At 58.5% G+C, this 26207-nt stretch overlaps 1 protein-coding gene across 1 annotated transcript; it reads left to right on the forward strand.

Moving 5' to 3' along the window:
• Positions 1-453: 453 nt before the first annotated feature.
• On the forward strand, positions 454-23511 carry C1QTNF1 (C1q and TNF related 1). The gene is made up of 4 exons (XM_075562309.1): positions 454-748; positions 17672-17867; positions 19276-19415; positions 20900-23511. Exons 2-4 carry the CDS (start codon positions 17686-17688, stop codon positions 21448-21450), a joined length of 873 nt encoding a protein of 290 aa, XP_075418424.1. The 5' UTR covers positions 454-748; positions 17672-17685; the 3' UTR covers positions 21451-23511.
• Positions 23512-26207: the final 2696 nt, after the last annotated feature.

Raw genomic sequence — 26207 nt, forward strand, 5'->3', positions numbered from 1 at the left:
ACACAGACACCCCCCCCCCACTCTGCCACCTGCTTTAGGGGCTCACCCTCGAATCAGCTGTGGAGAGGGGGACTTCAGAAAGTTGCTGGCGGAATGGATCTAAAAGGTAATGGAATCTCCCCTCGGGTCCCCTGAAGCCCCTGGGCTCCAAAAGGCTTTTAAAGGACTTTGGGGAAGTGGATCCCAGGCCTTTCTTCCTCTCCACGGTGCCTGGACCCTGTGGGGCGGAGTGGGGTGCAGCTGGAGGGAAGCCCCCCTGTGGATTGCGCCTTTCAGGGACGCCTATGGGAATCTCCTGGGCTCCTTGTCCCGCCCGACTCCTCCCCACCCCCACAAGCAGCAGCCCTGAGCGGGACTCCAGCCTGCTCCCAGCTGCAGCCACATCTGGAGGCCCACGGAAGTGGCCATCGCACTCCCCCCTCCCCTGCACCTTCCTTCCCCCCCCCTCCCGCCCTCCCCCGCCGCCGCTGCTCCCAGCGGGCGGGCGCTGGGCACACACACGGTTAACACTGGCCGCCTGAGCCAGGCGCTCCTCCGCGAGCTCCCTCTCGCTCCCGTCTCTTCCTCAAGCCTCCCAAACCGCTTCCGCTTCTGGCCCAGGGATCCTGGAGCGGAGAACACAGGAGAGCCGCTTGGGACCCCGTGTGGCCACGCCGCCCCCTCTACCCCAGACCCGCTCCCCGCCTCCGAGGCCGTGCCCCGCGCGCCGGGCGGGCCAGAGATGCTCTGAGAGGCCGCCGACCCCCAGGTACGTGGCTGGCGCTGGAGGGGACGCAGGGAGGCGCGGCTGCCAGCGGGGCAGCGGGGCGAAGTTCCCGGGAAGGAGAGGGCCGGCCCAGTGGGGTCTTGCTGGGGCGTGGGGGTGGGGGCTGCCGGAGGCTGTGGCCAGGACAGGAGTATCTCATTGCTCAGCTGTCGGGAGTGAGATCGCGACCCCTATTTCTGTGCAGGCTCCTCTTGCTCCCCTCTCATCTGCGGGTGCTAAAGACATCCTGCCTCTGCACCTGGTGGGCGCCCCCCCCCGCCCCGCCCCCCGACATGGCCAGGCTCACCTGAGGGCCACTTTGTCCAGCCTGGCCCCTGGTCCACCTGGAGGCCGGCACAGGGTTGGTAGCTGAGCCCCCCACTTCTCCCCTCCAGCTGTCTTCTTGATGTTCCTGGTGGACAGGACAAGAAAAAGCCATGCCCCTCCTAGGGGGGTGGGGAGTGGGGGTGGAGTTGGGCTCTCTAGGTGCCTGGTCTGGACCAGTTTGGGGGCGCCCTTGCCTTTCTGCATTGAATCACACGTTCCCCCTGCTTTGCCCCCTGACCCAGACCTCTCTCCTCCCCCATCCTGTGGGCCCCGCCCCCACCTGCTCTGTAAGGCACAGCTGTCACCTGCCGATTCTGACCAGGGGTGCCCCCAGGCCTGTGACAGCAGAATTACAGGGCTGGGTGGGAGGGGGGCTGGTTGCTCAGAGGTTGGTCACCAGGACTTTCTCCTGAGACACCTCTGGGTGGACTTGAAGCTCAGGCCTTTTGGGTTTGCAGCTGGCTGCGGCTGTTGATCCCTGTGCTTCTGGGGGCTTCAGGAGTGGCTCCTGGCCCTGCACCTGAAGTGACCCTGACCTCACCTGGCTTCAAGGAAAAACCTCACTGCCCAGTTGATGCCCACTCCTAGTGACCCAATAGGACAGGGTAGAACTGGGATTTCGGAGACTGACTCTTCACGGGAGTCAAAAACCCTGTCTTTCTCCATGGAGCAACTGGTGGTTTTGAACTGCTGACCTTGCAGTTAGCAGCCTGATGTGTAGCCACTGCGCCACCAGGGGTCCAGAGCTTTGGAGAGAGAAGCATCCTGAGAACCTGTGCTTTCCCAGCATCCCCTGGGGAGCGGCTCAGTCCTGCTGTTTACAGCGCAGGGAGACAGACATCCCAGCAGGGGCCAACCCACATGCACAGTTCCAGAGGGACACACGTGACTGTGCACGTCTGCATGGCCGGCCGGCCCAGCAGCTCCCCTAGCTCCCAGGGCCTGTGGGTGCACACGTGTGAGTGTGTGTATACATGTGTGGATGTGTGCAGGTATGTGTGAACGTGTGTGTACTGTGAGTGTATGCTTGTCTATGTGTGCATATGTATGAGTGTTCATGTGTATGCCAGTATGCATGTGTGTGTACTGGGATTATATGCATGTGTGTATGTGTGAGCATGCATGAGTAATTGTGTACATGTGTTTAATTGTGTGTAGGTGTCTGTGGGTATATGTGTGATTGAATGCATGTGTGTATAGGTGTGCATATGTGAGAGTGTGCATGTGTGTGGGCTGTGTACACGTATGTGGGTGCATGCATTTGTGTATGTATGCTTGCACATGTGTGCACACCATGTGGTTCTGTAGCGTGCGTGCAGGTTTCTGGTACACTGGCACGGAGCAAACTTCGCTTCTCACTGTGTCTTCTAAGGGAACTGTCCCCAGCGCCGAGCGCAGAGCAGCTGGAGACTTGCAGGCAGTGCAGCAGGAGCTGAGGTGAAGCCAAGACTCAACTGGGCATCCCTCCTGGGCTGAGCTCTTGCCGCCGCTCTTGCACACGCCCAGCCCAGACAGCGCTGTGGCTGGCTCCAGGGGGCACAGCTTTTGAGGCTGAGGCTGGGCTGAGCCTCAGGGCTGCCTGGCTCTTCCCACCCCCGGCGGACAGTGGTCCGGCCAGCTCTCTCTGACCCTGGAGTCCTCCATCTTGAGCCAGGTCAAAGCCTTGCAGTGGAAGAGGGTCAGAGAGGCCCAGCTCTCTGGCGCTGCCCACCCAGCCAGTGAGACTCCCTCCTCCTTGGGGATTGGGGTGGCTGCAGAGGGTCAGTGGGTGCTGAGGGAGCCCAGGGGGACCCTCACAGGACTCAGCCCCTCTGCATTCCGGAAGCAAGCAGCACAATATATGATCAGTGGAACAGGCTTTTTTTTTTTCAGCTCTTCTTCCTGGTGCGCCCCCCTTCCCTCCCCCATGCTATAATTAGCATGACTCATAAACCAACTATTCTCGCATTGAACTTTACCCATCAAAACAAAGATGAAAAGCATTTCAGCAACACAACCCGCTGCCGAGGGTCCTCCCAAGCTGAGGCTCCCCATTGCCATCTTGTATTCGGGGGACGAGGCTCAGGGCGGCCAAGACCCAGGGTCTCTGGGGAGGGGTGAGGGTGGCTGCAGGGCACAAGGTGGAGATGCATGCTGCAATTGGTGCATGCTCTGCTGGCCTTGTTGAAGCAGCCCAGCTCCCTGCCCCACAGGGGCGGGGCCGGGCTAAGTTTGGGGTGACTGCCCCCTGGAGCTCCACAGGGGCCCAGGGTTATAATTTTTTCCCTGCGTTTAGGAGCGGAGGAGCCCTGGTGGCGTGGCGGTTACATGTGTTGGGCTGTGAACTGCCAGGTCAGCAGTTCAAAGCCACTAGCCGGTCTGAGGGAGAAAGATGAGGTTTGTCACTCCTGTGAAGAGTCACAGGGACAGCTGTACCCTGTCCTACATGGTCACTGTGGCTCAGCATGGACGCGTGGACACTGAGTGTGTCTGCTTGTTTGTTTTACAAGCAGAGACCTGCCTGTTATTAGTGCATGGGGAGACAATGGCCTTCTGAGAGAACCCACCCACTCCCTGACCCCACAGCCATCCCCACTCAGGAGAGAAGTCCCCTCTCTACCCCCTCCCCAAGGAAACGAAGGCCCGTGTCAGCAAGACCTCCTGGGTGCCGGGGTTGAACTGTGGCCACTCGGGGTTACCTGGGCGTCCAGCTGTGTGGCAGCACATGGCTAGAACTTTTCCTCCGCAGCATGGCTGGCTGGGAGGGTGCCTGCTGCCCTTGCTGTCCACCCAACCCTGGGAGCCCTTGTGCCAGTCGATGGCAAATCTGCTCCGTCTCATGGTGGCCCAGGCGCGTCCCAGTCGAGCCGAGAGCCACAGGGCTTCGAGGGCTCAGCTTCCCAAAGCAGACGCTCAGGCCTTTCTTTGGAGGCCCCTCTAAGGGGATTCCTCCTCCAGACCTTTAGATCAGCAGCTGAGCATGCTAACCCCCTCCCCCACTGCCCACCAGGGGCTTCTCACATTAGGTGGCCGTTTGGGACATGCCCTCCCTCCACACGGGCAGCTTCCCCTTCCATGTCCAGAGCCTGGGGTCCACCCCAGGGTCTGTGTCTTGGCAGTCAGTTCTGCGCTCCTAGGGGCACCTGCATGGCAAGCCCGAGGGCACATGGCCTGTCTCAGAAGGGGCTGACCCAGACCCAGGACCCCCTCCTCAGAACACCCCCCCCCCCGCCGCCCCGTACTCTGGGCAGGGCCTGTGCTGTCTTTCCCTTGGGTGGGAAAGAGGAAGAGAGGACTGGCCAGGAGGCAGACCAAAGGGTGAGCATTGGGGCCAGTTCTCACTTCTGTGCTGGCCCCAAGCAGAGCCTCCCCAAGAAACTCCCAAACCCCTCATTCTCCACCTTCAGCTGTACACATCTGGCTGCCAGTCTTGCCCCTCCCCCACCCTGGGGCAGCTTGTCTGGGAAGGCTGCCAGCAGGAGTGGGTTTCCAGGCGGATGTGCACCAACAGAGAGCCAGGAGGGGCCTGCAGGGCTCAGGGCCTTGGGCCTCTGAGGTGCCAGCCCAGTTCTCCCTGAGACACCCTGCCCAGGGGTCCATCGAGAGATATAGTTGGGAGGGGGGAGTAGAGGTGTGCGGGGCGGTGCTGGGCCTGCCACAAACAGGGCACCCACGTACCTCTGCCCCTTGCAGGGGTGTCTGTCTGTGAGGACGTGACTTTGGCTCTGCACTGCTGGAGGGGGGGGGGGCGGAAGGAGGGCTGAGGCCAGGGAGGGGACACAGAGAGGGGCCTAGTGGAAGGGACATGGAGAGTCTGAGTAGAGGGGCCATGGGCTGGGTGATGGGAACTCAGGTAGATTGGACTGGGTGATTAGATATAGTGTACACAGAGGGGCCTGGCAGAGGGGACACAGAGGAGCCAGGTGGAGAGAGCTCGGGGGGACCAGGTGGAGGGGGTAGGGAGGATGCCCTCTCAGGCAGGGCAGTGGGAGGTCAGTTCAATGACTGCCCATCAGTTGACTCCCCTCCGGCCTCCCAGCTTCCTGTCCCCTGACCCCAGATGGCCCCCGAGGTCACAGCAAACAGGCACAGTGCTGTGTCCCGTCTCCCATCACTCTGTCCCTGGGCTGGACACGGGCTCAGAGTTTCACATGTGGAAGGTGGTGCTTCCTCCATCCCTCGCATGAGCAGACCTGGGGAGAGAAGTGGGAAGCCCTAGGTGTCTCCCACCAGGCAGACCTGGGGGTCTGGGTAGGAGGAACCCTTAGCCCCTCCCATGGGCCAGCCTGGGGAGGTGGGAGGAGCCCTCTGGCACCCACCCTCCTCCTTCAACTGCCCACCGGCAGTGCTCCGGAATGCACCCCAGGCTGCCCACTTCCCATGCCACTCCAGGAGGCAAGGGCCTGGGAAGGGGTGCGTCTGGCCAGTGTGTCCAGAGCGGGGGGTGGGGGGTGGGAAGGGAGGAGGAGGGGCGGGCCTTGGCTGTCTGTCTCTGAGCAATCTGCCCAGGGTGGTCACCACAGCGCAGCTCAGCTCTCTCGGGAGCAGGGCTCCCCATGGATGCCCCTAGGGCCGCCAGAGACAGGCAGTTCTTGGGTCTTTGGGATGATGACTTCGTGTGTGTGTGTGTGTGTGTGTGTGTGTGTGTGTGTGAGGGTGACACAGTGGGGGAGTTAGTTCCCCAACACCACGGGCTGTTTCCCACAATCCCAAGTGTACTAAGTGAGCCTGTGTGTCCTGCAGGAAGGTGCCTTCCTCACAGCCTCACCTGGGTCTGCCTGGGTGCTATGCTCTCACCCTAGGACCTGAGGCCAGTGGCTGTGCCCCTGAGCCCACATCCTTGCCTGTGACCTGAAGGCACGGTGGGCACCTCCCCAGAACCTGGCATGCGGCATCAGGTGCCCACGGCGATGGGAGCGGAGCTGCACCCAACGGCATCGCTGACTCACACACCAACTGTTACAGCAACCTCCAGTGCTGCTGTCATAGAGGTGCCACAAGGAGGGCTTTCAGAAACACAAAGTTACTTTCTCACAGTTAGGGAGGCTAGGGCACCAGCTCTAGAGCAAGGCTTTCTCTCTCTGTGCCAGCATTCCCCAGAGGCCACCAGGCTTCCTGAGTCTAGGAGGTTCTCAGCACAGGGAACTTGAGTCCTCCAGATGTATTCTTTTCCGGTCTCTTCTTTCTTGGTGGTACGAGGCACCCCGCCCGCCCCTACTGGATTCTCTCTTTTGACTTTTGTCTGCACCTTGCAGATACAAGGTGCTGCAGGCCACACCCCAGGGGACACTCCCCTGACATAGGGTCAGGGCTGTGATCCCACTAAGGGTTTTGCATTCTACTCTGACCCCCTTACAGCTGATGACCGATTCCATCGAGGGGAATGACAATGTCATTGTGGAACTGCCAAACTGCATCCTTGCAGAATTGCCAGATTGCTTTGTTCATTGCCTTTCTACTACATTTGGGAAAAAATCTTGATGGGAATTGCACTGAAAGTGTCTGTCCTTTGCGGGGCACTGACATTGTTGTACGGTAAGGATTGTCAGGGTCCAGCTCAGTTGACACACGTGTGTGTTTCTGGGCATGCAGTCCACCCCATGACATGCGTGTAACCTGGTGAAGATGCTAGAGGTCTTGGCTCTGCTTCCAACTCCTTGGCGGCTGTAGGGCGCCAGCTGTCTCGGCAGCATCCTGCACGAGAGAGGACTGACGTGTGTCAGAGACAGCACACACCTGCTGTGAGAAAGCATCCTGTCCCACTCACCTCTCTGGGTCTGCTTGGCTTCAGGGCCCCCTGGGGGGTAAGGGCTCCCCAACAGCCTGTCCTCCCCCACCTCACATGCACCCACAGCAATGGCTAGGGTCCTGCCACCCAGGGAAAGCCGGAACCCCCTTCCTGTCCTGCCATGTTGCTAGACTCTAGCCCCCTGCCAGGCACATTAGTCCGTTGCTGGTGCATCTCCCCACAACGGGTGATGGTCTGTGTGTCTCCGTAGAGCCGTGCTCTGCAGGGCTTGCTCCCCTTTCTTTGCCCGCTCTGCCGAGAACAGTGCCTCCATCCCCATGTCCCCGGCTCCCTTGCACGCCCACTCCGTGTTGAAGCCAGCGTGGACTGTTTAGTCTCATCCAGGAGACTCTTCGAAGGACCCGAAAGGGGATTTTATGTGATTTTGTGATTGAGTGATTGTGATACCGCTGTTATCGAGTGGCAGTGGCACCTGAGATGAACAGGTGAAGAGGGTGTTGGGGCAATCGTCCTCCAATCTAACCAGTCCTGGGTTAGGGTCTGCTTTCTGGGTGGTGGTTTTCTGTTTTGTGTTTTTAGGCAGTTGAGTTCTGTGGCATAATCCCCTCTTATTCTATATCAGCCTCCATCTCCTGTGGTCCTGACCGGAGCAGTCAGTACTGGTCGCCGGGCACCACCTACTTCTTCTGGTCTCAGGGCAGTGAGGCCATAGGATACGCAGACTCTGCTGTCCTGTTTCCAATGGTTCTCAGTGCTGATTTTTCAGAAGGCGATCACCAGGCCTTTCTTCCCTGGCACCCGCCTCTGGGCAGACTCCAACCTCTCACCAGTAGCTAAGGGGACAGACCACTTGCATCAACAGGGACTCTGCCTGGTGTGCAGGAGGAGCTCAGTAGGTACTTGTTGAGTGGGTGTGTGAGAGGGCAGGGGGCCTTGGCTCGAGGTCAGGTTACCCGTGGGAACCTTCTGGGTCCGTGGGAGCTGCAGGCCCACCACTGTGCCATCTAGCGTGGCCCCGTTCTTCTAGATGTGAGGCATCCAATTCCCAGACAAGCCCAGGACTCCCTTAGTCTCTAGGGTGGGGCCGCTAGTCGTGCTCCTAAGTGAAAAGTAATGTGCTCGCTGTGAAGGAAAAATAAAAGTGATGCCAAACCAGGAAAAGTCAAGCATCTGTATTTTCATCATCCCGAGGTGACTGCTGTTGTCAGCCACGCGGCGGGCTCCAGGCTTTGCCTCTGGCTGTGGGTATGGGTTCTCCAGCCGCATTTTCATGTCTCTATTTTATGAGGAACCCTGGTGGCGTAGCGGTAACACGTTGAGCTTCTAACTGTCAGGTCAGTGGTTTGAAACCACCAGCTGTTACCAGGGAGAGACAGGGCTTTCTACTCTTGTATAGCGTTACGAGTCTCAGAGACTCCCAGAGGCAGTTCCACCCTTCCCTGTCAGGTTGCTGTGATTTGGCATCAACTCAACAGCAGTGAGTTTGGTTTTTGAGTTTTATGAACATCTTCTATGCCAATAAATATTAGTCACTCATCCATCCATCCATCTACCCACACATCCATCTGTCCACCCATCTATGCATCCTTTTATCTACCTATCTATCCATTTAGTCATCCATCCATCTATCCATGCACTTATCCATCCATCCAACCATCCATTCAACCACTCACTCATCCACCCATTCAGCCACTGTGAGAATCTGGCTTGACTAGAGAAACAAATTCGTAGACACTCACATGTGTATAAGAGAGAGCTTCATATCAAAGAGCAATTGTATATTAAGAAAACATCCCAGTCCAGATCAAGTCAAGTTCGATATTAGCCCATATGTCCGATACTAGTCCATAAATTCCTCTTTAGACTCACGCAACACATGCAAAGATGCCAGATGCAGGAAGATCACAGACCAGTGGGTAGAAGATCTTGTGGATCCAGTGGCGGTGGAAGCATCTATTCCTCCAGCTGAGTGTCTCAACAGCAGGAAAGGGAAGGTAGAGAGAGACTGGATGTGGCCTCTAGTGAGCTATTTCACATGAGGTTATCAAGCTGTGACCTGTTTGAAAGGCTACACCACCCCTTTGCTCAAGTTGACAGGAAATTACATAACTGCCTCATCCACCCACCTAGGCACCCTTCCATCATCCATCCATCCATCCACCCATCCATCCACCCATCCATCCACCCATCCACCCATCCATTCACCCATCCACCCATCCACTCATCCATCCATCCATCCATCCACCCATCCACCCACCCACCCACCCACCCATCCAACCACCCACCCATCCATCCATCCACCCATCCACCCACCCATCCACCCATCCACCCACCCACCCACCCATCCACCCATCCATCCACCCACCCATCCATCCATCCACCCACCCACCCACCCATCCATCCATCCATCCATCCATCCATCCATCCATCCATCCATCCATCCACCCATCCATCCACCCATCCACCCATCCGTCCACTTATTTAAGCCCCGGTCTTGGTTCTCTGGTACACCACCACAGAAACACCACAGATGACTTTAAGTAAGAAGCACATTACTCTCTCGCGGGTTAGGAGGCTGGAAATTGAATCCAGTCCCAGCTGGAGGGGGAAGGGCCTTGTCTCCTTCCAACATCCCTGAGTCCGCTGTCCCTTGGAGATCTCCATGTGTCTTGACATCAGTCTTCTCCTGGATCTAGAAGGTTCTCTAGGGACCCTTCTTTCTTGGCGATTGTGAGGCACCTCTGATCTCTGCCCCCTACTCTCTCCTTCTATCCATTGGAGCAGCCTGCACCCCAAGGAAACTTGCCTGACATTGGGTCAGGGCTGGGGCCTAACCAAGCTGATGTAACCCACCTGAACTCCCTTACAGCCCAGTGGCTGACCTCATCATGGGGGGTGGCTGCATCATGACATAAAGGCCAAATGACATCATTACTTGACTGCCTAGCCTCTGAGAATCTTGGCCAGGCAAGGTGACACACATCTTGGGGGTTGGGGGGGCGTGAGGCAACCATAGGGCCTTTAGACAGAGTGTGAGCCCCTGTGCGCTCAGTGACACCGCCCCCCCCCTCGCCCCCCAGCCCTCCATTGCCTACACTCAGACTTCTTAGTGTGTCTGCCAGCAGCCTGGACAACCATGTGATTTTAAAAGCCATAGCCCATTGCAGGAAGGTGCTGTCGCCTTGCCAGCAGGACGTATCTGCTGGGTGTGGGGGTGGCTTATACCCCAGTGATAGAAACTTCAGGTCTCCTGGGGTCGAGAGCCAGGTTTCGGGGAAAGGTGGTTAGCGGTTCAGGGAGAGTTCAGAATCCCATGGAGACTGCATGGTGCCTTGGGTCACTCTGCTCCTCCACTCTCTCCCCACCCGCCCCTTCCCCAAGCTTGGGGGGCTTCTAACACCGTGGTCAGAGGGGTGGGGCCCTGGGACCTGCTTTGGCCACCTACAAGCTGCATAGCAACCTTGTCTGTTGCCCATACGTTTGGGTCCAAGCAGAAAACAAAACACAGGGCTGCCCCATGCAAAGACGGTAGCCAGCGGCTGCTTGGAAATGGCATAGCTCTCTAGAGTCCTGGCAGGTGAGTCGCTCTCCAATCCTCAGGCTACAATCCCTCCTCCCGTGGGTATCAGGGGTCTGCTGCGGGAGACCCAATTATGAGCAGGATGAGCGCACAGTGGCGAGTCTAGTGGCCGTCTTTAAGAGGGGCACAGCATCTGTTTCCTGTTAGGTGCCACCTTGTAGACAACCGAATAGAACACTGCCCAGCCCTGACCAGCCCCACGATGGTTGCTGTGTGTGAGCTCCTTGTTTCAGCCCATCTTACCAAGGGTCTTCCTTTAAAAAAAAATTTTTTTTTTTAGCTGATCTCTTGCCAGGAGCCCTGGTGGTGTAGGGGTCACCCATTGGCTGCAGTCTGCATGGTAGGAGGTTCAAAACCACCAGCAGCCCCACGGGAGGAATGCTGGGCTTCCTACTGCAGTAGCAGTTACAATCTCAGAAGCCCACAGGGGGTTGCTCTGCCTCTCCTCCTCCTCCTCCTCTTCCTCTTCCACCCCTCCTAATGTGGGCTCCGTGGCAGGGAGTGAGCTGGACCCTCTAGGGCATGGGTGGGGAATGTGTTTTCTGCCAAGGGCTATTTGGATCTTTAGAACATTTGCAGGCCCAATGGTCAGACATTTAATGAACTCGCCATGGGAGGGCTGGATCCCTGGCGGTATTGAGGTTACACATTGCCCTTGGAACTGCAGGGTCAGCAGTTCATAACCACCAGCCGTTCCCATGGCTTTCTACTCCAGTAAAACACAACAGTCCCAGACACCCACAGGGACAGTTCTACCCTGTCCTACTGGGTCCCTTTGAGTCGGAACGAACTTGACAGCAGTGAGGGGGTTTTGTGTTTTGAATGCGGAAGCTGGAACTTCTCTTTGGTGAGGGGGAGGGCTTGGCTGGTATTGATGGTGTAATGGCCTCGGGCGGGACATTCCCCACCCTGCTCCACGGCAATTAGGAATCTGGTTGGGCTGGGGTGGGCCAGTACGTTCTTGACCTAGAAGCCCTTCCTTCGGTGTGGGATGGAGTGCTATCTTAGGCCGGGCTTCCTCAGGAGATCCGCAGACATGTCAGGGTGACATCCAGGCCCTTAGAAAGCTGCCCAGAGACATTTGTCTCCTGCACAAGGGGCAGGGGTGGGAGGAGGCACAGGCCACAGAATCCCAGGCCTTGGATGAGCCGGGAAAGTTGCCGGAGGGGGGGGGGTAGGGGGGTGGGAGTGGGGGCAGGCCACCTGCCGAGCAGGCTCGTGGCACACACGCCATCCGTTTGAGACCCTGCCTTCTCTCTCAGCCGGCCTGGCTGCCCGACAGGCTGTGGCCGAGCACTTCCAGCTGGGAGGTGATCTGAGGACAGGAGCTGCTGAAGGCAGCCTTTGTCTGCTGCAGGCTGCAGGTCCTGCGGCTGGACTGGCAGGTGCCCCTGTGGGCTCCGTGCCTGGAGACAGACCCACATGGCCTCTGCTTGCAGAGCCCGGGGGACAAACCTGGACTGGGCCTGTGCTCAGGTCCAGGTGAGCCTCTCGGCCCAGGTGTGCTGGTCCAGGCGAGGATGGAGGTGGGTGGGGGGTTGGGGGGGGGATGCTGGAGGACTTTCGTCTCTTCAATGTTGTTCTCACCGAAGAGACGCTTGCCTGCTACCCAGCAGCTCACCTTGGCCAGGCCCATTGTCATGCCTGGCCATGGTCATTGGCACCTGAAAAGCCCCCTACAAAACCATCCTTCTTCCCCAGGACTGGGAGCAGCTACTTGGGTGTGGGCAGCCAGTGTCAACCCCCCTTAGCCTTTGGGAAAGGTGTGGCCCATCTCCAACAGATTGGGTCCCCACCTCCCATAGCTGCTGCCTTGTGGGGGGTGGTGGCCCATGATGTGGTTACCTCCCGTTGGTCAAGTTGGTTGTGACTCAGGGCAATGCTGCCAGGTCCTGAACCACTGTCCCCATTGTCACTGCGTCTGAGTCTCATGGTGGCGTCACTGTGCCAGCCCTTCGCACTGAGGGTCTCCCTTTGCTAGATATCACATCTGTCTGTGCCACTGGCCATCCTGCTGGGGCATCCCAGGTCTGAGAGGCCAAACTGAAAAAGATTCTGCAGCCCACAGGGTTTTCATTGGCTGCCTCTGGGAGTGGGTCCAGCCCTTTCATCGCCCGCCTCCACTCAATCATAAGAATAAAACCAGACACCCCAAACTCACTGCCATCGTCCCCATGACTCCTCACAGCAACCCTATAGAGCAGGGTAGGACCGCCCCTGTGGGTTTCCGAGACTGCGACTCTTGACCGGAACACAGAGCCCCGTCCTCCTTTGAGCAACGGCTGCTTTCGAACTGCTGGCCTGGCGGTGAGCAGACCAGGGCTGCTGCTGTCCAGCTCTCCAGAAGAAACATCAGATTCCAGATGGGCTTCTGGGAGAGGTCGAGCCAACGGCACCCATGCTCTGGATGTCACCCTCCGGCCGTGGAGAGCGGCCTTGGCTGAATGGGCGGCTACTGTGATGGGTGGTCCCTGGGGTGGAGCAGGGTTGTTGGTCCAAGTCGTCTGAGAGATTCAATATGGCAGCGGCTTGAAAGGTGCCTGGTGCCGCCGCATTTTCAATGTCACATGCCTTTCCTCCGTTCACATGGAACCTGCCCCAAGCGGCTGGTGGCCGCCTCACTGGACAGCCGAGGCCTAGCAGGTCACCCAGGAGCTTGCAACGCTGTCTGTGACGCTGGGCAGCGTCTGGCCTTGCTGGACTCATGTCCTCACTGGCCCCAGCAGGAGTGTGCACCACCTTGGTGTCCAGCCAGAGAGACTTCCTGAAGTCCAGGGTGGTCTGTCGCCCCAGGCGCCTTCCGTCTCAAAGAGGTTCCGGTGCGGTCTTACTCACTGGGGACAGCAGCGGGGGAAGCCCGTTTTACAGAATGCTGCTGTCAGATGGCCCCGGGCTGGGCCGGGCATCCAAACAAACATCCCCAACACATGGTCCCCATGTGCCAGGGACTCACAGCACAGGCCTGGCAGGCAGAGGCCCCGGGGCCGTGGCATTTGTATGCAACCAGAGAAGCAAACACTGCCAGACCCTGCGCCGTTCTCAGTCGTTCCTGCGCTAAAAGGCGAGGGCTGCTTCCGAACATGCTGAGGACCCCTGCGCTGTGCATGGCGATGGCCTCCTGAAAAGATGTGCTGGGAGGCCCCAGCGGGGTGAACGGTGGGTGGGTGGGCTTGGCTGCCCTCGGAGAGCTTGGCTGTCGAGTCTACCCAGGGATGCTGCCAAAGAAAGGGCTGGCAATCCTTTTCTGAAAAGTTAGCGGGAGACAACTGTCTGGAGGGCACGTGGGTTAGATGGCTAGTGGGTTAGCCCAGGGGTCGTCGACAAACTCCTGAGACGCAAGAGCCAATCCTGTCCCTCACAAATATTTAAAAAGCCATCGATATGATTTTTACAAACAAATGAAACCACCATTCTCTGAGTAATGTCCTTTTAAACTTGTCTATTTGACTTCAGAGCCACACGCACGCACTGAAAGCGTGGCCTAGGGCTTGTGAGCCGCATGCAGTTTGCCGACCCAGATAGACTATTCAGCGCTGGTCCAGGGCGGTTCACGTACCTGTCTGGGGGCTCCAAAATGTCCTGGGAACAGCTGGTGGTGACAGTCGTACGGTCGGTGGATGTACTTAATGCCACCAAATTCTACATTGTAACTACTGGCACATTCTATGGTATACGCATGCAGGCACCAGTACACACGCGTGTTCGCACCCACACATATGCACTCACATGCATCAAGGCCTTTTGAAAAAAACAAAAACTGCAATGACCGAAGAGGTGTTGTTGTCCATTCCCCCACCTCCTGCAGGTCCTGCGACAGCCATTCCCGCCCCTGCCTCCGACCTCCTGCCAAGGAGGGTGCCAAAGAGGGGTCTGCAGGGACCTGGGGGTGGTGATGGTGGTCAAGGACTTTCTCAGTTTGGGAAAGGCAAGCTCAGAACGGAGTCTAGTTGGGACTGGCTGTCATTGCCTTACCTGCATTGTAGCCCCGAGGACCAGTCTGAGGGGATCCAGACCCTGAGGAGCAAGCTGTCCCCAGGTCCCCTCCTCTGAACGCTGTTTTCCTGTGGGTAGCTGCCTCCTCTGAGCAGCCTGACTGGGGCATGCCCCCCCTTCCCCCTGAGACTTCATTTCCCTGGAAACAGCTAAACCTGACCGAGGGCCAAGTGGGATTAGATGCTGGGAAATACGGTTTGGGTTCCAGAGTGGCTAAAATCATCCCAGCGCCCAAACCACGCTGACCTGGTGAAAACGCTTCCACAAACATTTTCAAAGAGGGAGCGGTTTCAGGCAGGGCTGCCTCTGGCTCCAGGGAGGAGCCTGGCCAGAGACCCACTGGCACCCTTGAGCACCCTCGCTCTGCCCGCTGCCCCTCTGCCCTGTCCCTTGCCCCCTCCCCACTGGTGCCATCACGCCTCATCCAACTGGGAGAGCAGTGGCCACATTCTCACATCCGTGTGGGAGACCTGGTTCAGGTCCCGGCCAGGGAACCGCCTGTGCAAGCCCCCCACCCGCCTGCCAGGGGAGGCTTGTATGTGTCTGGGCTGCTGAAGGGGTCTCAGCTGGTCTTACAGACTAGGAAAGACTAGGAAGAAAGAGCTGGTGATCCACACTTCAAATGAATCCAATGAAGACCCTGTTGTTGGGCCTGGGGTTACTGAGAATGGGGGCCCACTTGGGGCACACTAACAACAACAGCAGCAACTGCCTCACTGTCCAATGTCGCTGGTCCCACCCTGCCTGCCCTGCCCTGTGGGACGGCACAGAATGGTGGTGGGGTGGTGGGGTGGTGGTGGTTCCGAGGCTGCTGTCCATCTTTATAGAAGCAGATGGCCTCATCTTTCTTCTGGGCAGGGGGCGGGACGGGGCGGGGCTGAGGAGCTCCAATTGCCACCTTTCACTGAGCAACTGAGCTCTTAGCCACTGCGTCACCAGGCCCTTCGGGAAGACCCAATACATGTCAGCCCGCGGAGGGAAGCTCGGCTGGCCCCCACAGCACACACAGGCAAAGTATGGGGACAATTTTGTTGGTCACCACTGGGAGTCTGCCTGCACTGCTGGCATCCAGCCAGTGGTGGCAGGGGTTGCTAAGACCCTAAGGTGCATGGGACCCCCCCAAGTGTCCCAAATGTCCCCAGGGCCCAGGCTGAGAGACTGTGGCTAGTGCAAGCCTGTCCCTTCTTCTTCCGGGGGGACCCTGTGCTTTCCCCCTGCCCCCGAATGGCTACACCGATTCCTCTGGACACAGAGGGGAGGGGTGTTTCAGGAACGAAAGCGCTCTTCCTTTTGACTGACGCAAGCTTGGCCTTGACAAGGAGGGAGGGTAATGAAGCAGTAATTATGAAGGCGCCGAGGAAACAGAGGAAACAGAGACGTCCACACACTGGAAGCAGGCTGCAGGGGCCTGCATGGTCTCCGATGTGTGGTCTGTAGGCCGGCGTGGATGAGGGCTCGGGGGTCCAGCAGGCACATCTGCCGATGTCAGAATAGGACGGGGATACCTTCGGAGGCCCATCTGTCTGGGTTCAAATCTACTCCCTGCCCCTTGAAAAGCGGGTGGCGGGAGGCCAGCCAGGGAGGTCACGGTGACTGAGTTGGTGGACTCTTTGCCTCCATGCGGGGAGGCCTGGGTTCGATTCCTCCCCAGTGGAGACTGGCGTGTTGCTAGCTGGCTGAACGGGCTTCAGTGGAGCATCCAGACTGAGAGGGGCTAGGAAGAAAGGCCTGGAGGTCTCTTTACGACAATCTGCCAACAAAACCACTGTGGATGCCAACACAGACCCACTGGCGGCGCGTGCCAGGGCAGTTTCATTGTTTTCTGTGGGGTCTCCTGGAGCAGGACACTGCCTGGGGGTAGCTCACAAAAACAGACTAACAAATAATCCTCTCAGCCTCAGTTCTCCACTGCACATTGTGTTGTTGTAACTCACATGTGTGTGAGTGGATTCCCGTAAAGCGAACAAAGCCAAACCTGCGGTCTTTTCTAGGCGATTTCTAGGCGATCCCGACTCACAGTTGATCCCCACAGGACAGAGGAAGGAGCCCGGGCGGCCTTGGGGTGACTAACCCCCAGGTTGGGCTGCTCACCACAAGGTCAGCAGTTCGGAATCACCAGCTGCTCTGAGGAAGAAAGCCGAGGCGTTTGTTCTATTTCTACAGAGTAAGAGTCTCGGAAACTCATGGGGTCTCTGTGAGTCAGCATGAACTCAACGGCAGTGAGTTTTTTTTCTAGGACAGAGCAGAACTGCTTGCGGGATCCCGAGGCAGTCAGCCTTACAGAAGCAGGTGGCCTCGTCTTTCTCCCGAGGAGCAGCTGGTGGGTTTGAACCATCTGTCTGGCAGTTAGCAGCCTGATGCTTACCCGCCTGTGATTCCTGTTAACCAGGTTACTTTGGGGGGCGGTGTGTGTGGGAGGGCCAGAGTGACCGGAGCACCTGGGTAGTGTAAGCCATCAATGTCTTTGGCTGCTACTGGGAAGGGTCCCCTCAGAGGCACCAGGAAGAAAGGCCTGGTGATCTGACTCCCAAACACTAAGCCGGTGACAACACTAAGGTGGTGTGGGGTACGTGGGGCCACCGTGAGTGGGGTTGGCTCAGGGGTCTCGATGCTCACAGGGAGCTCTAAGACCCGGGGTGGCAGCAACCAGGGCATTGTGGAAAGCTGGGCCCTCGAGGCTGCGGGGTTGGGATCCTCAGGGACACCTGACTGCCCGGGTGGCGTGTATGTGGGTGGGGGTGGGGGAGCAGGGTGTGTGTGCTGGTTACAGGGTTAGCCATCCTGCCAGGCTGACAAGGGAGGCAAGCCCTTCCTAGGAACCCACAGGATGACCTCAGAGTAGTCAAAGCCGCTGCCCTGCTCCCCCCCACCCCCCACTACTGCCGCCGCAGCCACGTGGCCTGGAACAGCTGAGGACAATGCAGCCAGGAAATGGAGGAGCGGCCTGTGGAGCAGCTCAGGGCAGTGAAGACACTTGCCAGCTGCATCACACTGCGGGGGGGGGGGCATCCTTGCAGGGGGGGGAGTCACCTCATCAGGCTGTCACCTGGGGCAGATCAAGTCCAAGCTGGCTGCCACCACCACCTGAGCATGAGTGTGGGTGTGTGTTGGTGTGCATGGGGCTGGTGTGCAGCCCCGCGAGGAGGGGTGGTGGCGGCCAAGAAGGAGCTGTGGTTGCAGCAGCTTGTGGTCTTCACTGGCCTGGGAAAACACTCTGGTTTCTTAACTGCTTCTCTGGGGAACCCCTCCCTCCTTCACACGGCCCTTCATCCAACCCACCTCTGGTGTCTCCCATCAGGCCTCAGTGGGAAGATGGGCCCCCATGCCCTGGGCTCCCTGCAGGGCTGCTGTCTGCTGCTGATTTTTACCTGGGCCCCGGTGCTGGGCCGCGTGCCCCATGGCCAGCAGACCCCGCAGGAACTTGAGGTGGCCCCAGGATATGCCAAGGTGAAGGGGACCAAGGAGACACTGCCCCCTCAGGACCACAATGAGAGGTAAGGACTGTGGACACAGGGTCAGAGGGCCTGGCTGCCCCCAGGGGCTGTGGGGGAGCTCTGAGGGGCCTTTCTGGATCTGAGCACGGAAGCCCAGGCACAGTTGGACCCCAGGGGAACTGAGTCTGGTGAGACCCCCCCCCCCCCACAGACACACACCTCAGGCACTTTCTCACAACAAACCAGCCCCCAGCCCAGCCTTTCTGACTGCCCTCCAGTCCTGCCTTATCCCATGAAAGTGTCTGTGTGGTACATATCTGCCTCCGGGACCTTGAGACCGGAGGCACTAGATGGTGCCCATGGTGCCTGGCTACGGATCCCATTACAGGGTTCTGGGGAGAGTGGGGGGAAACACAGACTAGAACTCAGGATCATAAAATCGACCAGACTTATCCATCAGTTAGAGCCTGGTGGGACCCCCCAGACTCTGGCCCTCAGTCACCCTTCATGTGGGGAACTGAACTCACCCCCACCCATGGCTTTGCTGTCAGCCCAACAACAGAGGGATCTGTAAGGGGCAATGACATAGCAGACACACACATCTGAGAATCACCCACCAGGAGACAACAAGGGGGCAGCCTTTGGCGCAGGGCAGAGTTCGAAGGGGGAGGGAGCAGCAGGGAGGGATTCAGCAGATCCAGGGAGGAAGTGGCCGAGGGAGGCCAGTGTGGGATCACAGTGAGACTGAACACACATGTAACAAGAGACGGGAAGAAATCTGTGAGCCTGAACCCCCGGGCTCACAGTTCAGAGGAACACCACACGATGGGGCTATGGAGCTGTTGCGGCCCTGCCACAGCTGCAACATTGTAGCGGAACCTCCAGTTTAGAAAGCAGCAGCTCAGGAATATTCCGTAGAACCATGGGCTGAATAGCGAACACAATGCTCTATGTATCGGTGACTGTCTTGAAGCGAAGAAGTCCCTGGCCAGGGCACGGGTGGGTGGGTTGGAGAAGAGGCTGGGAGGGGTTAGGCAACCTGGAGGGTTGGCACTTTGAAACACCCTGCCTGCTTCCAAAAGGTCCCAGCCTTAGAAATTGACTCAGTGGCAACAAATAAAAAAGTAGCCAGGCCTGTTGCTGTCCAGTGGTTTCTGCCCCCCTGCAGACCCTGAGTGCAGGTGGGACTGGCCCACAGGGCTTTTCCTTCACTGCTGGCTTTCTGGATGTGGACTGCTAGGCCTTTCTTGCTCAGCACTGCTGGGTGGGTCTGCCAGCCTTTACACGGCGGTGTAGCACACACCAGGCCCAAAGGCTCTCCTGGACGTGTGGGTTCCCCCTGGGCCCCTCACACGGCCCTCACTGGTGACCGGCTGGGTCTCCACCGTGTGTGCAGGGGCACACAGAAGTGGGAGGTTCTGGGCTCTGAGAGTTCACTGCGTTGACCTTGAGGCCTTCAATCCCTCAGGACTGACGAAACACCTGAGAAACACAGCCCCCACCAGGCAGAGGAACCAGCTGCTTCTAGATGCTTCCGCTGCTGTGACCCTGTGACTCCCATGTACCAGCCCATCCCAGTGCCCCAGGTCAACATCACCATCCTGAAAGGTCAGTTGCTGCAGGACCGACGGGGGAGGGGGTGGGTGATTCCAGGGAGAGTACTGGGACCAGAGAATTGCTCCCTGGTGCTGGGGTGGCAGCAGAGGTGGGGTGGGGTAGAGTGGAGCATAGAAGCCAGCTGTCAGCTCGAGAGGGAGGGGGAAGGAGGAGAAGGAAATTGAGTTGCTGAGGTTATCCAGGGGGAGGGGATGAAAAGGGGCGGCAGCCCCAAGAACAGGAGAGGGGGCTTTGCAGAGCCTTCCCCACCCCCACCCCCAGCATATTCCCAGGCCAATCCCGAGGCTTGGCACAACACAGGGGTCCCCCGAGTGCCACTGCCCGCCTGGATGGCCAGTGTCCCCTGTCTCCTATGCCCACATCTGCTCCCTACGTGTTCAGAGCCAGCAGCAGGCCTGGCTGTGGACGCTGCTGCTTCTGGACAGCCCCACATGTTCCCCGCCCTCTGCCAAGGCTTCTGGGAAGGGGAAAAACAATGGTGACGAGTGCTTCTGGATGGACAGAGGAACCCCCTTGAGATTGGAGGGGCCCGCTGGTTTGACTGATGGGTGGAGGTGGGGGCTATCAGGGGGTGCACAAGTGGGAACTGCTCAGAGAGTTAACAAAGGTCCACCCGGGGCCCAGCTGCCCCACCCCAGGGTCCAGACTCCAGATTCCAAGCCAGAACTCAGACTGGCACAGGTCCCCCATGTTCACCGGAGCTCTGGTCACACCAGCCTGAGTGTGACTGGGGATGGGGTGTCAGTCCATGTGGCCCCTACCTGATGAAGAGTGCCGTTCACCCACACAATGGGGAGGGGGGTGTTGCTCAGCCTTAAAGAATCAATATCCCTGGTCCTCATTACCACGGGGTGGACCCGGAAAGGGTTAATGCTGAGTGAATCAGTCCCAGATGTGAATCAGTCACATGCACACATGCTGTAGGACTCCAGGGACAGGGAGTGTCCAGGATAGGCAGACACATAGGTCACCGGGGGGTGGGGAAGGGACCCCAGCCACAGCACAGCCATGCAATCGAGTATGACTCACAGTGACCCCAGACCACAGCGCAGACCCACCCCAGGGGGGTTCTGAGATGTTCACGCTTCATGGGAGCAGTGTATGAGTCTGGGTGGACTAGAGAAACAAATCCCAGGTACTCATCTATGTGTAAGAGAGAGCTTTCTATCAAAGAGCAATTGTATATGAAGCAGACATCCCGCCCAGTCCAGATCATGTCCATAAGTCCATAAATCACCCTTCAGACTCTCAGAGGGGTCCCAGACTCCCCTTTCTCCCTCGAAGCGGTTGGTGAACTCGAACCACCGACCTTTCTGTTAACAGCCCAGTGCTTTGACCACAGCACCACCAGCAGGTCACTGTGCCCGTGATCATCAAAGAGGATAAAGTCATGAGTAGTGAGCCCAGTAGGGAGACACCCCCCCTGTCCCCGAGCTGTCTGCCTCACCTTCTCTGTGTCCCCCTGTCCCTTCCAGGTGAGAAGGGTGACCGAGGAGACCGAGGCCTCCAGGGAAAGTTCGGCAAAACGGGCTCGGTGGGTGCCCGGGGCCATGTGGGCCCCAAGGGGCAGAAGGGCTCAGTGGGGGCACCCGGGGACCGCTGCAAGACACACTATGCGGCCTTCTCTGTGGGCCGGAGGAAGTCACTGCACAGCAATGACTACTTCCAGACGGTGGTCTTCGACACGGAGTTCGTAAACCTCTACGGCCACTTCAACATGTTCACGGGCAAGTTCTACTGCTATGTGCCCGGCATCTACTTCTTCAGTCTCAACGTGCACACCTGGAACCAGAAGGAGACCTACCTGCACATCATGCGCAACGAGGCGGAGGTGGTGATCCTGTATGCGCAGGTGAGCGACCGCAGCATCATGCAGAGCCAGAGCCTGATGCTGGAGCTTCGAGAGCAGGACGAGGTGTGGGTGCGCCTCTTCAAGGGTGAGCGGGAGAATGCCATCTTCAGCGACGAGTTCGACACCTACATCACCTTCAGTGGCTACCTGGTCAAGCACACGTCCGATCCCTAGCGGCCGACCTAACCCCGCTTCCCACCAGGCACCCCGTCCCCGCTTCCCGGCTGGCTTTGGTGTTGAGCACGACTGGCAGAAAGCGCCCTGTGGTCCAGGGCTGGGGACCACACGGAACCCTGAGGGCAGGTGACATCCTGGGTACCTGAGGCCCGAGGAGCCCTCTGCTCTGCTCGGCCACTCTGCGCGCATGTCCTTAAGTGACCCCCCACCCCCACCCCTAAGAGTCTTGGCAGGACCAGGGCAACATCTCACTCCCTTCCTGGAAGTTATTAGCAAATTCTCAAGGTTTGGACAAAGGGTGTGCAGACAGGGCAGGCGTGGCTAAGCCCGCCTTCCCACCCAGTCACCCTGGAGGGCTGTTTCCAAGCGGTCACATAGGTGCGTGGGAAGTGAGATCACAGTGGAATCGAGTTCAGTGGTGAGGTGGGCGTGGGGGCAGAGCTCAGGGACCCAGGAGACCACAGTGGGCAGCCCCTTTTAGGCCACATCCAAACTCCCTGGGGACAGCTGGAGCAGTGCCATGCTCGGCAGTGGCCACCCCCCCCTCCCCCAACTCCATGCCTTTGCCGCAGCAGGTCTTTCTGAGCCACAACAGCAAGGGGGGTTGGGGACACAGGTATCAGTCTTTAGTGGGCGCCTGTCAAGCCCCCTTCTGTTCACTTCAGGCTGGGGGACAAGGTGTGCTTACTCCAGGCAGCAGGTTCTTGGTGGCAGTTGGCAGCGCCGAGGGTCCCCGGAGGAATAAAACCGAAAAAGTCAAAGGAGGTGGGGCAAAGCCGCTCCACCCCAGTGACCCCTTGTGGGTCAGGGTGGGACTGCGCTCCCCAGGGGTCCACCAGGCTTTACTCGCCGGCGCCTCCTAGTGAGCAAGCAGTTCAATGCTTGCCCAGCTGCACCATGCAGGAACACCCTGGAGAAGCGATGCCACTCCGGGTGCCAGCTGCACAGCCCCTGGTGGTGGCTCGTGGAGACGAGTGCGTCAGCGTGGGGCAGGGCTGCAGGCTCTTCTCGGGGCCAGGCTTGCAGAAGCAGCTTGCCAGGCCTGCCTCCCAGGGCCTCTCCGGGTGGAGTTGACTCCGGCAGCACTCGGTGTGCACGTCAAGGGGCTCCACGGAAGCAGAAGCAGGTTAAGACCACCAGGCTCTGCTCTGCTCCCGAATCCCATCCACAGGCCCCAGGGAGGTCTCCACGCCTGCCCCCTTCCCTGCCCTCGCCATCAGCTTTCTGTTCTAGCCCCATGCTGCTCAGCCACAGAAGGCTCCAGGCTTTGGCTTGGAGGCCACTGTCACGGTTAGTTACCTTGTTTCCACATATAATGCGCGCACACACACACACACACACGCACAAGGTGCTGACCAGGACATGCAGATAACGGTCGTAGAATACCAACAGCCAAGGGTTCCTGGTCGCCCCGCAATCACTCGGTGAGCGCGTTGATTGCGCTATGATACAGTATAAGGGGGAGCCACCTGGTCAGCAGTCTCCAAGTTCGCTACCCCGTGTGTTCTCAGCACCATCTGACTATACGGCCTGGGGGCCTCACCCATCCTGCACCGGAGTCCCAGGCCCGATGGGTGAGGCTCCCTCTGGACTGCAGGACAGGGCCGGCCACAAGGGGCTCTGCCTGTGTCCAAGCCCTGAGGGTCCACCTGCTTGGAGAGGGCACACGTGGGGAGCTGGGAAGGGGCTGCCGCCCACACGGAGGGTGCTCTCGGGCAGGATGGGGCTGGACGGAGCTGGACAGAGCCCTCCTGCTAGAAACCTCCTTTGGCTGTTTCTGGAGCATGGCCCCTCTTGGGAGCAGGTTAAGGACAACTGCCCTTTCTCTCTGTGACACCATGGTCGGTATCCGGGTCAGGGCCTGGCAAGCTGGATGTCCAATATGTCCATCCGCTCTATCTGGAGAGTCCCCCTAGCACTACCTGCTCGGGTCCAGCCCTCCCTGCGCACCATGGGCTGGCCTGCAGGGCTCACACCCCCTCCATTTCTCTGGAAGTGCCTGCTGGGTGCCCGGTGCGCGCTGCTCTGAAACCATTAAACTTGGAATTGCCTTTCTCAGCAGAGAGCCTCTTCTGCTTGGTTATTCTACGGGAGCTCCACCCTTTCCTGCAGCCTGACTCACTGCCGGCCGCCCTGGGGGCCCTGGGTCCCAGCAGGCACATGCTGGCGCCCCATTGCTTGTCTTCCTGTGGGGGAGCTGCCAGAGACTGCGGGGCTCCAGGCCACACAGACACCCTGTTCTCAGTCTCAGGGGTGGGCAGGAGAGACGGCATCGTCCCTGGAACAGGATGCAGCATCCTGGGAAAGGCGGTGCCTGGGCCTGGCTCAGGGTCAGGAAGACAGGATGAGCTTCCTGTGGCTGTTGTGACAAATGGCCCAAAGCCTGGTGACCGGACATGCAGGACATGGACTTTCCCTCAGCTGGGAGGCCGGTCGGGCTGTGTGGTCCAGCTGTGGGTGAGCTCCTTCCAGGTCACCTTCCAGTTCCCGTGGCCCTGGGCATCGCTGGCGTGTAGCCCCTCTCCACCTTTGCAGGTGACGTTCCTTGGCATGGAAACTGCCCACCGATTTCTCACACAGAGACACCTGAGCAGGAGCCAGGGCCCAGGCAGGCGATCCAGGCTGACAGCAAACGAGATGCTCCACTCGGTCACTGGGGCAGAGAGATACCCTAGTTCCAAGTCAGGTCCCATCCTCCGGCACAGAGGCTATGGTCTGGGACTCCATTCAGCCCACCACAATGGCCTCCAGGTGTGAGTGCCCTGACCTTCAGCTCACCCTCTAGCGGAGACACGGAGGACTCAGGCTGTTTTGTCCTCTCTCTGCCCATTGTCAGCCCAGGCCCTCAGCCTGACTGCCAGTGGGCAGCGCAGATGCTACCTCCCACCCATAGGTGCCAGCAGGCCTCCAGTGCCCTCCTTCCTTTGCCTTTAGCCATCGGGAGAGCCGGGCTGTCATGCCCAGCTCTGGTCCGGGGCCAAACCATGGACACTAGGGTACGCCCCCACCTCTCCCTTCGGGGCTTTCTAGAACGCATGCTTCCCACACAGCTGGGGCAGGACCGAGTGTTCCTCCCAAGGCTCATGGAGGAGGGAGGCAGCTTCATTCAAGTTCACCCCGTTTATGCTCTCCTCAGGACAGACAGCTGGGATGAGTGGGCAACAGCTTCCCCAGAACTGCCGGGTTGGCCCCTGGGGAGGGGCTGGTGCTCACCAATAGCAGATGGTCCTTTCCAATGCCCCTCCCTCAGGGCATGCTTCCCGCTCGCCCCTTCACGTTGGCATTTAGATCTCCACCCACTTGTTCAAATAGTCACCCTGCAACTGCTGTGTGCCAGATCAGGGCTTGGCAATGGGGACAGGCAGAAGTGCCGATAAGGTATGGTGCTGCCTGTCAGAGGGCTTGACCAGAGTTCAAGTGTGGCTCCTGCTTCTCACCAAGGCGTCTGTTCCATCTCCCTCCCTCCCCAGGCAGCATCCGTCTGCCACTCAAGGTCCTTTGCCCCCTCCTGCCTGAGCCAGAAAGGGCTGGGAGACCCAGTAGGTGCACCTGCACCACAAATGTTAGCGCTTTCATGAAAACCAAGTGAGTCAGCCAGAGAAGACAAGAGCCCCCTCACAGCAGTTCCCAACCTGGGGGTCAAACAGCCCTTCCACAGGGGTCGCCCGATTCATCACAGTAGCAAAATTGCAGTGAGGAAGTAGCAATGAGAATAATTTTATGGTTGGGGGGTCACTGCCACATGAGGAACTGTATGAAAGGGTCGTGGGATTAGGAAGGTTGAGGACCACTGCTCTAGGGTTTCCCCCGAGGGTTTGCCACCCTGTGCGGGGCTGGGTGACAAGTCCTCCCCAGGCACCTCATCGCTCTCAGATGCCACCCTGCAAGGGATGGCATGTGTGCATCCTCTCAAGCATTCACATTGGGAACACAATGTCACAATGGCAAGCTGGCCTCGCTGGGATCTAATGAGAGGGCACTTCCCAGATCACGAAAAATACATAAGGTGACAGACAGACAAAAGAGCAGGAGAAAGCAGCCCCATTAGAGTTCTCTGCATGCAAAAGAATAAAGTTTAATCCCTACCTCACGCCATACAGAGAAACATACTCACAATGGAGCAAAGCCTTCAATATAAGAGCTAAATCTATAAAGCACCTGGGAAAGAAAGCATTGAGCTTTAGGCCCCAAGGATTGGGTCTTAGCGATAAGACCAAAGGCACAGAGACAGAAGTAGATACATTGTCCATCACCAGAATGAAAACACTAGTCCTGCTAAGGCCCTCACCCACCAAGAGGAAGGGCAACCCACAGATGGTGATGGACGATGCGCAGTGAGGGACTTGTGGGTGAGATGCCGGTGAGGGACTTGTACCTAGACGACATGAAGGACTCTGGTAAAGGACAAAATGAACCAGTGGCACAAGGTTCTGAATAGTAGTGCCTCAGAAGACCAGGCGCCCATCCCAGTACAAGCAGCAAACGCGCCCCGCACCACTGACCACCAGGAGACGCAGTGCAGCATCAGGGTCGGCTGTCACTTCACGGCCACAGGACGCAAACCCCAAGTCCACTGCCGTCCAGGGGACCTGGGTGAGTCCGTGTTGACTAGAGAAACAAATTCAGAGACACTCATGTGTATAAGACAGCGTCTTATATCAAAGAGCAATTGTACCTTAAGAAAACATCCCAGCCCAGTCCAGAGCAAGTCCATATGTCTGATACTAGTCTATACATTCCTCTTCAGACTCACG

This window comes from Tenrec ecaudatus, chromosome 10, assembly GCF_050624435.1.
Source record: "Tenrec ecaudatus isolate mTenEca1 chromosome 10, mTenEca1.hap1, whole genome shotgun sequence".
In the NCBI taxonomy this organism is placed as follows: Eukaryota; Metazoa; Chordata; class Mammalia; order Afrosoricida; family Tenrecidae; genus Tenrec; species Tenrec ecaudatus.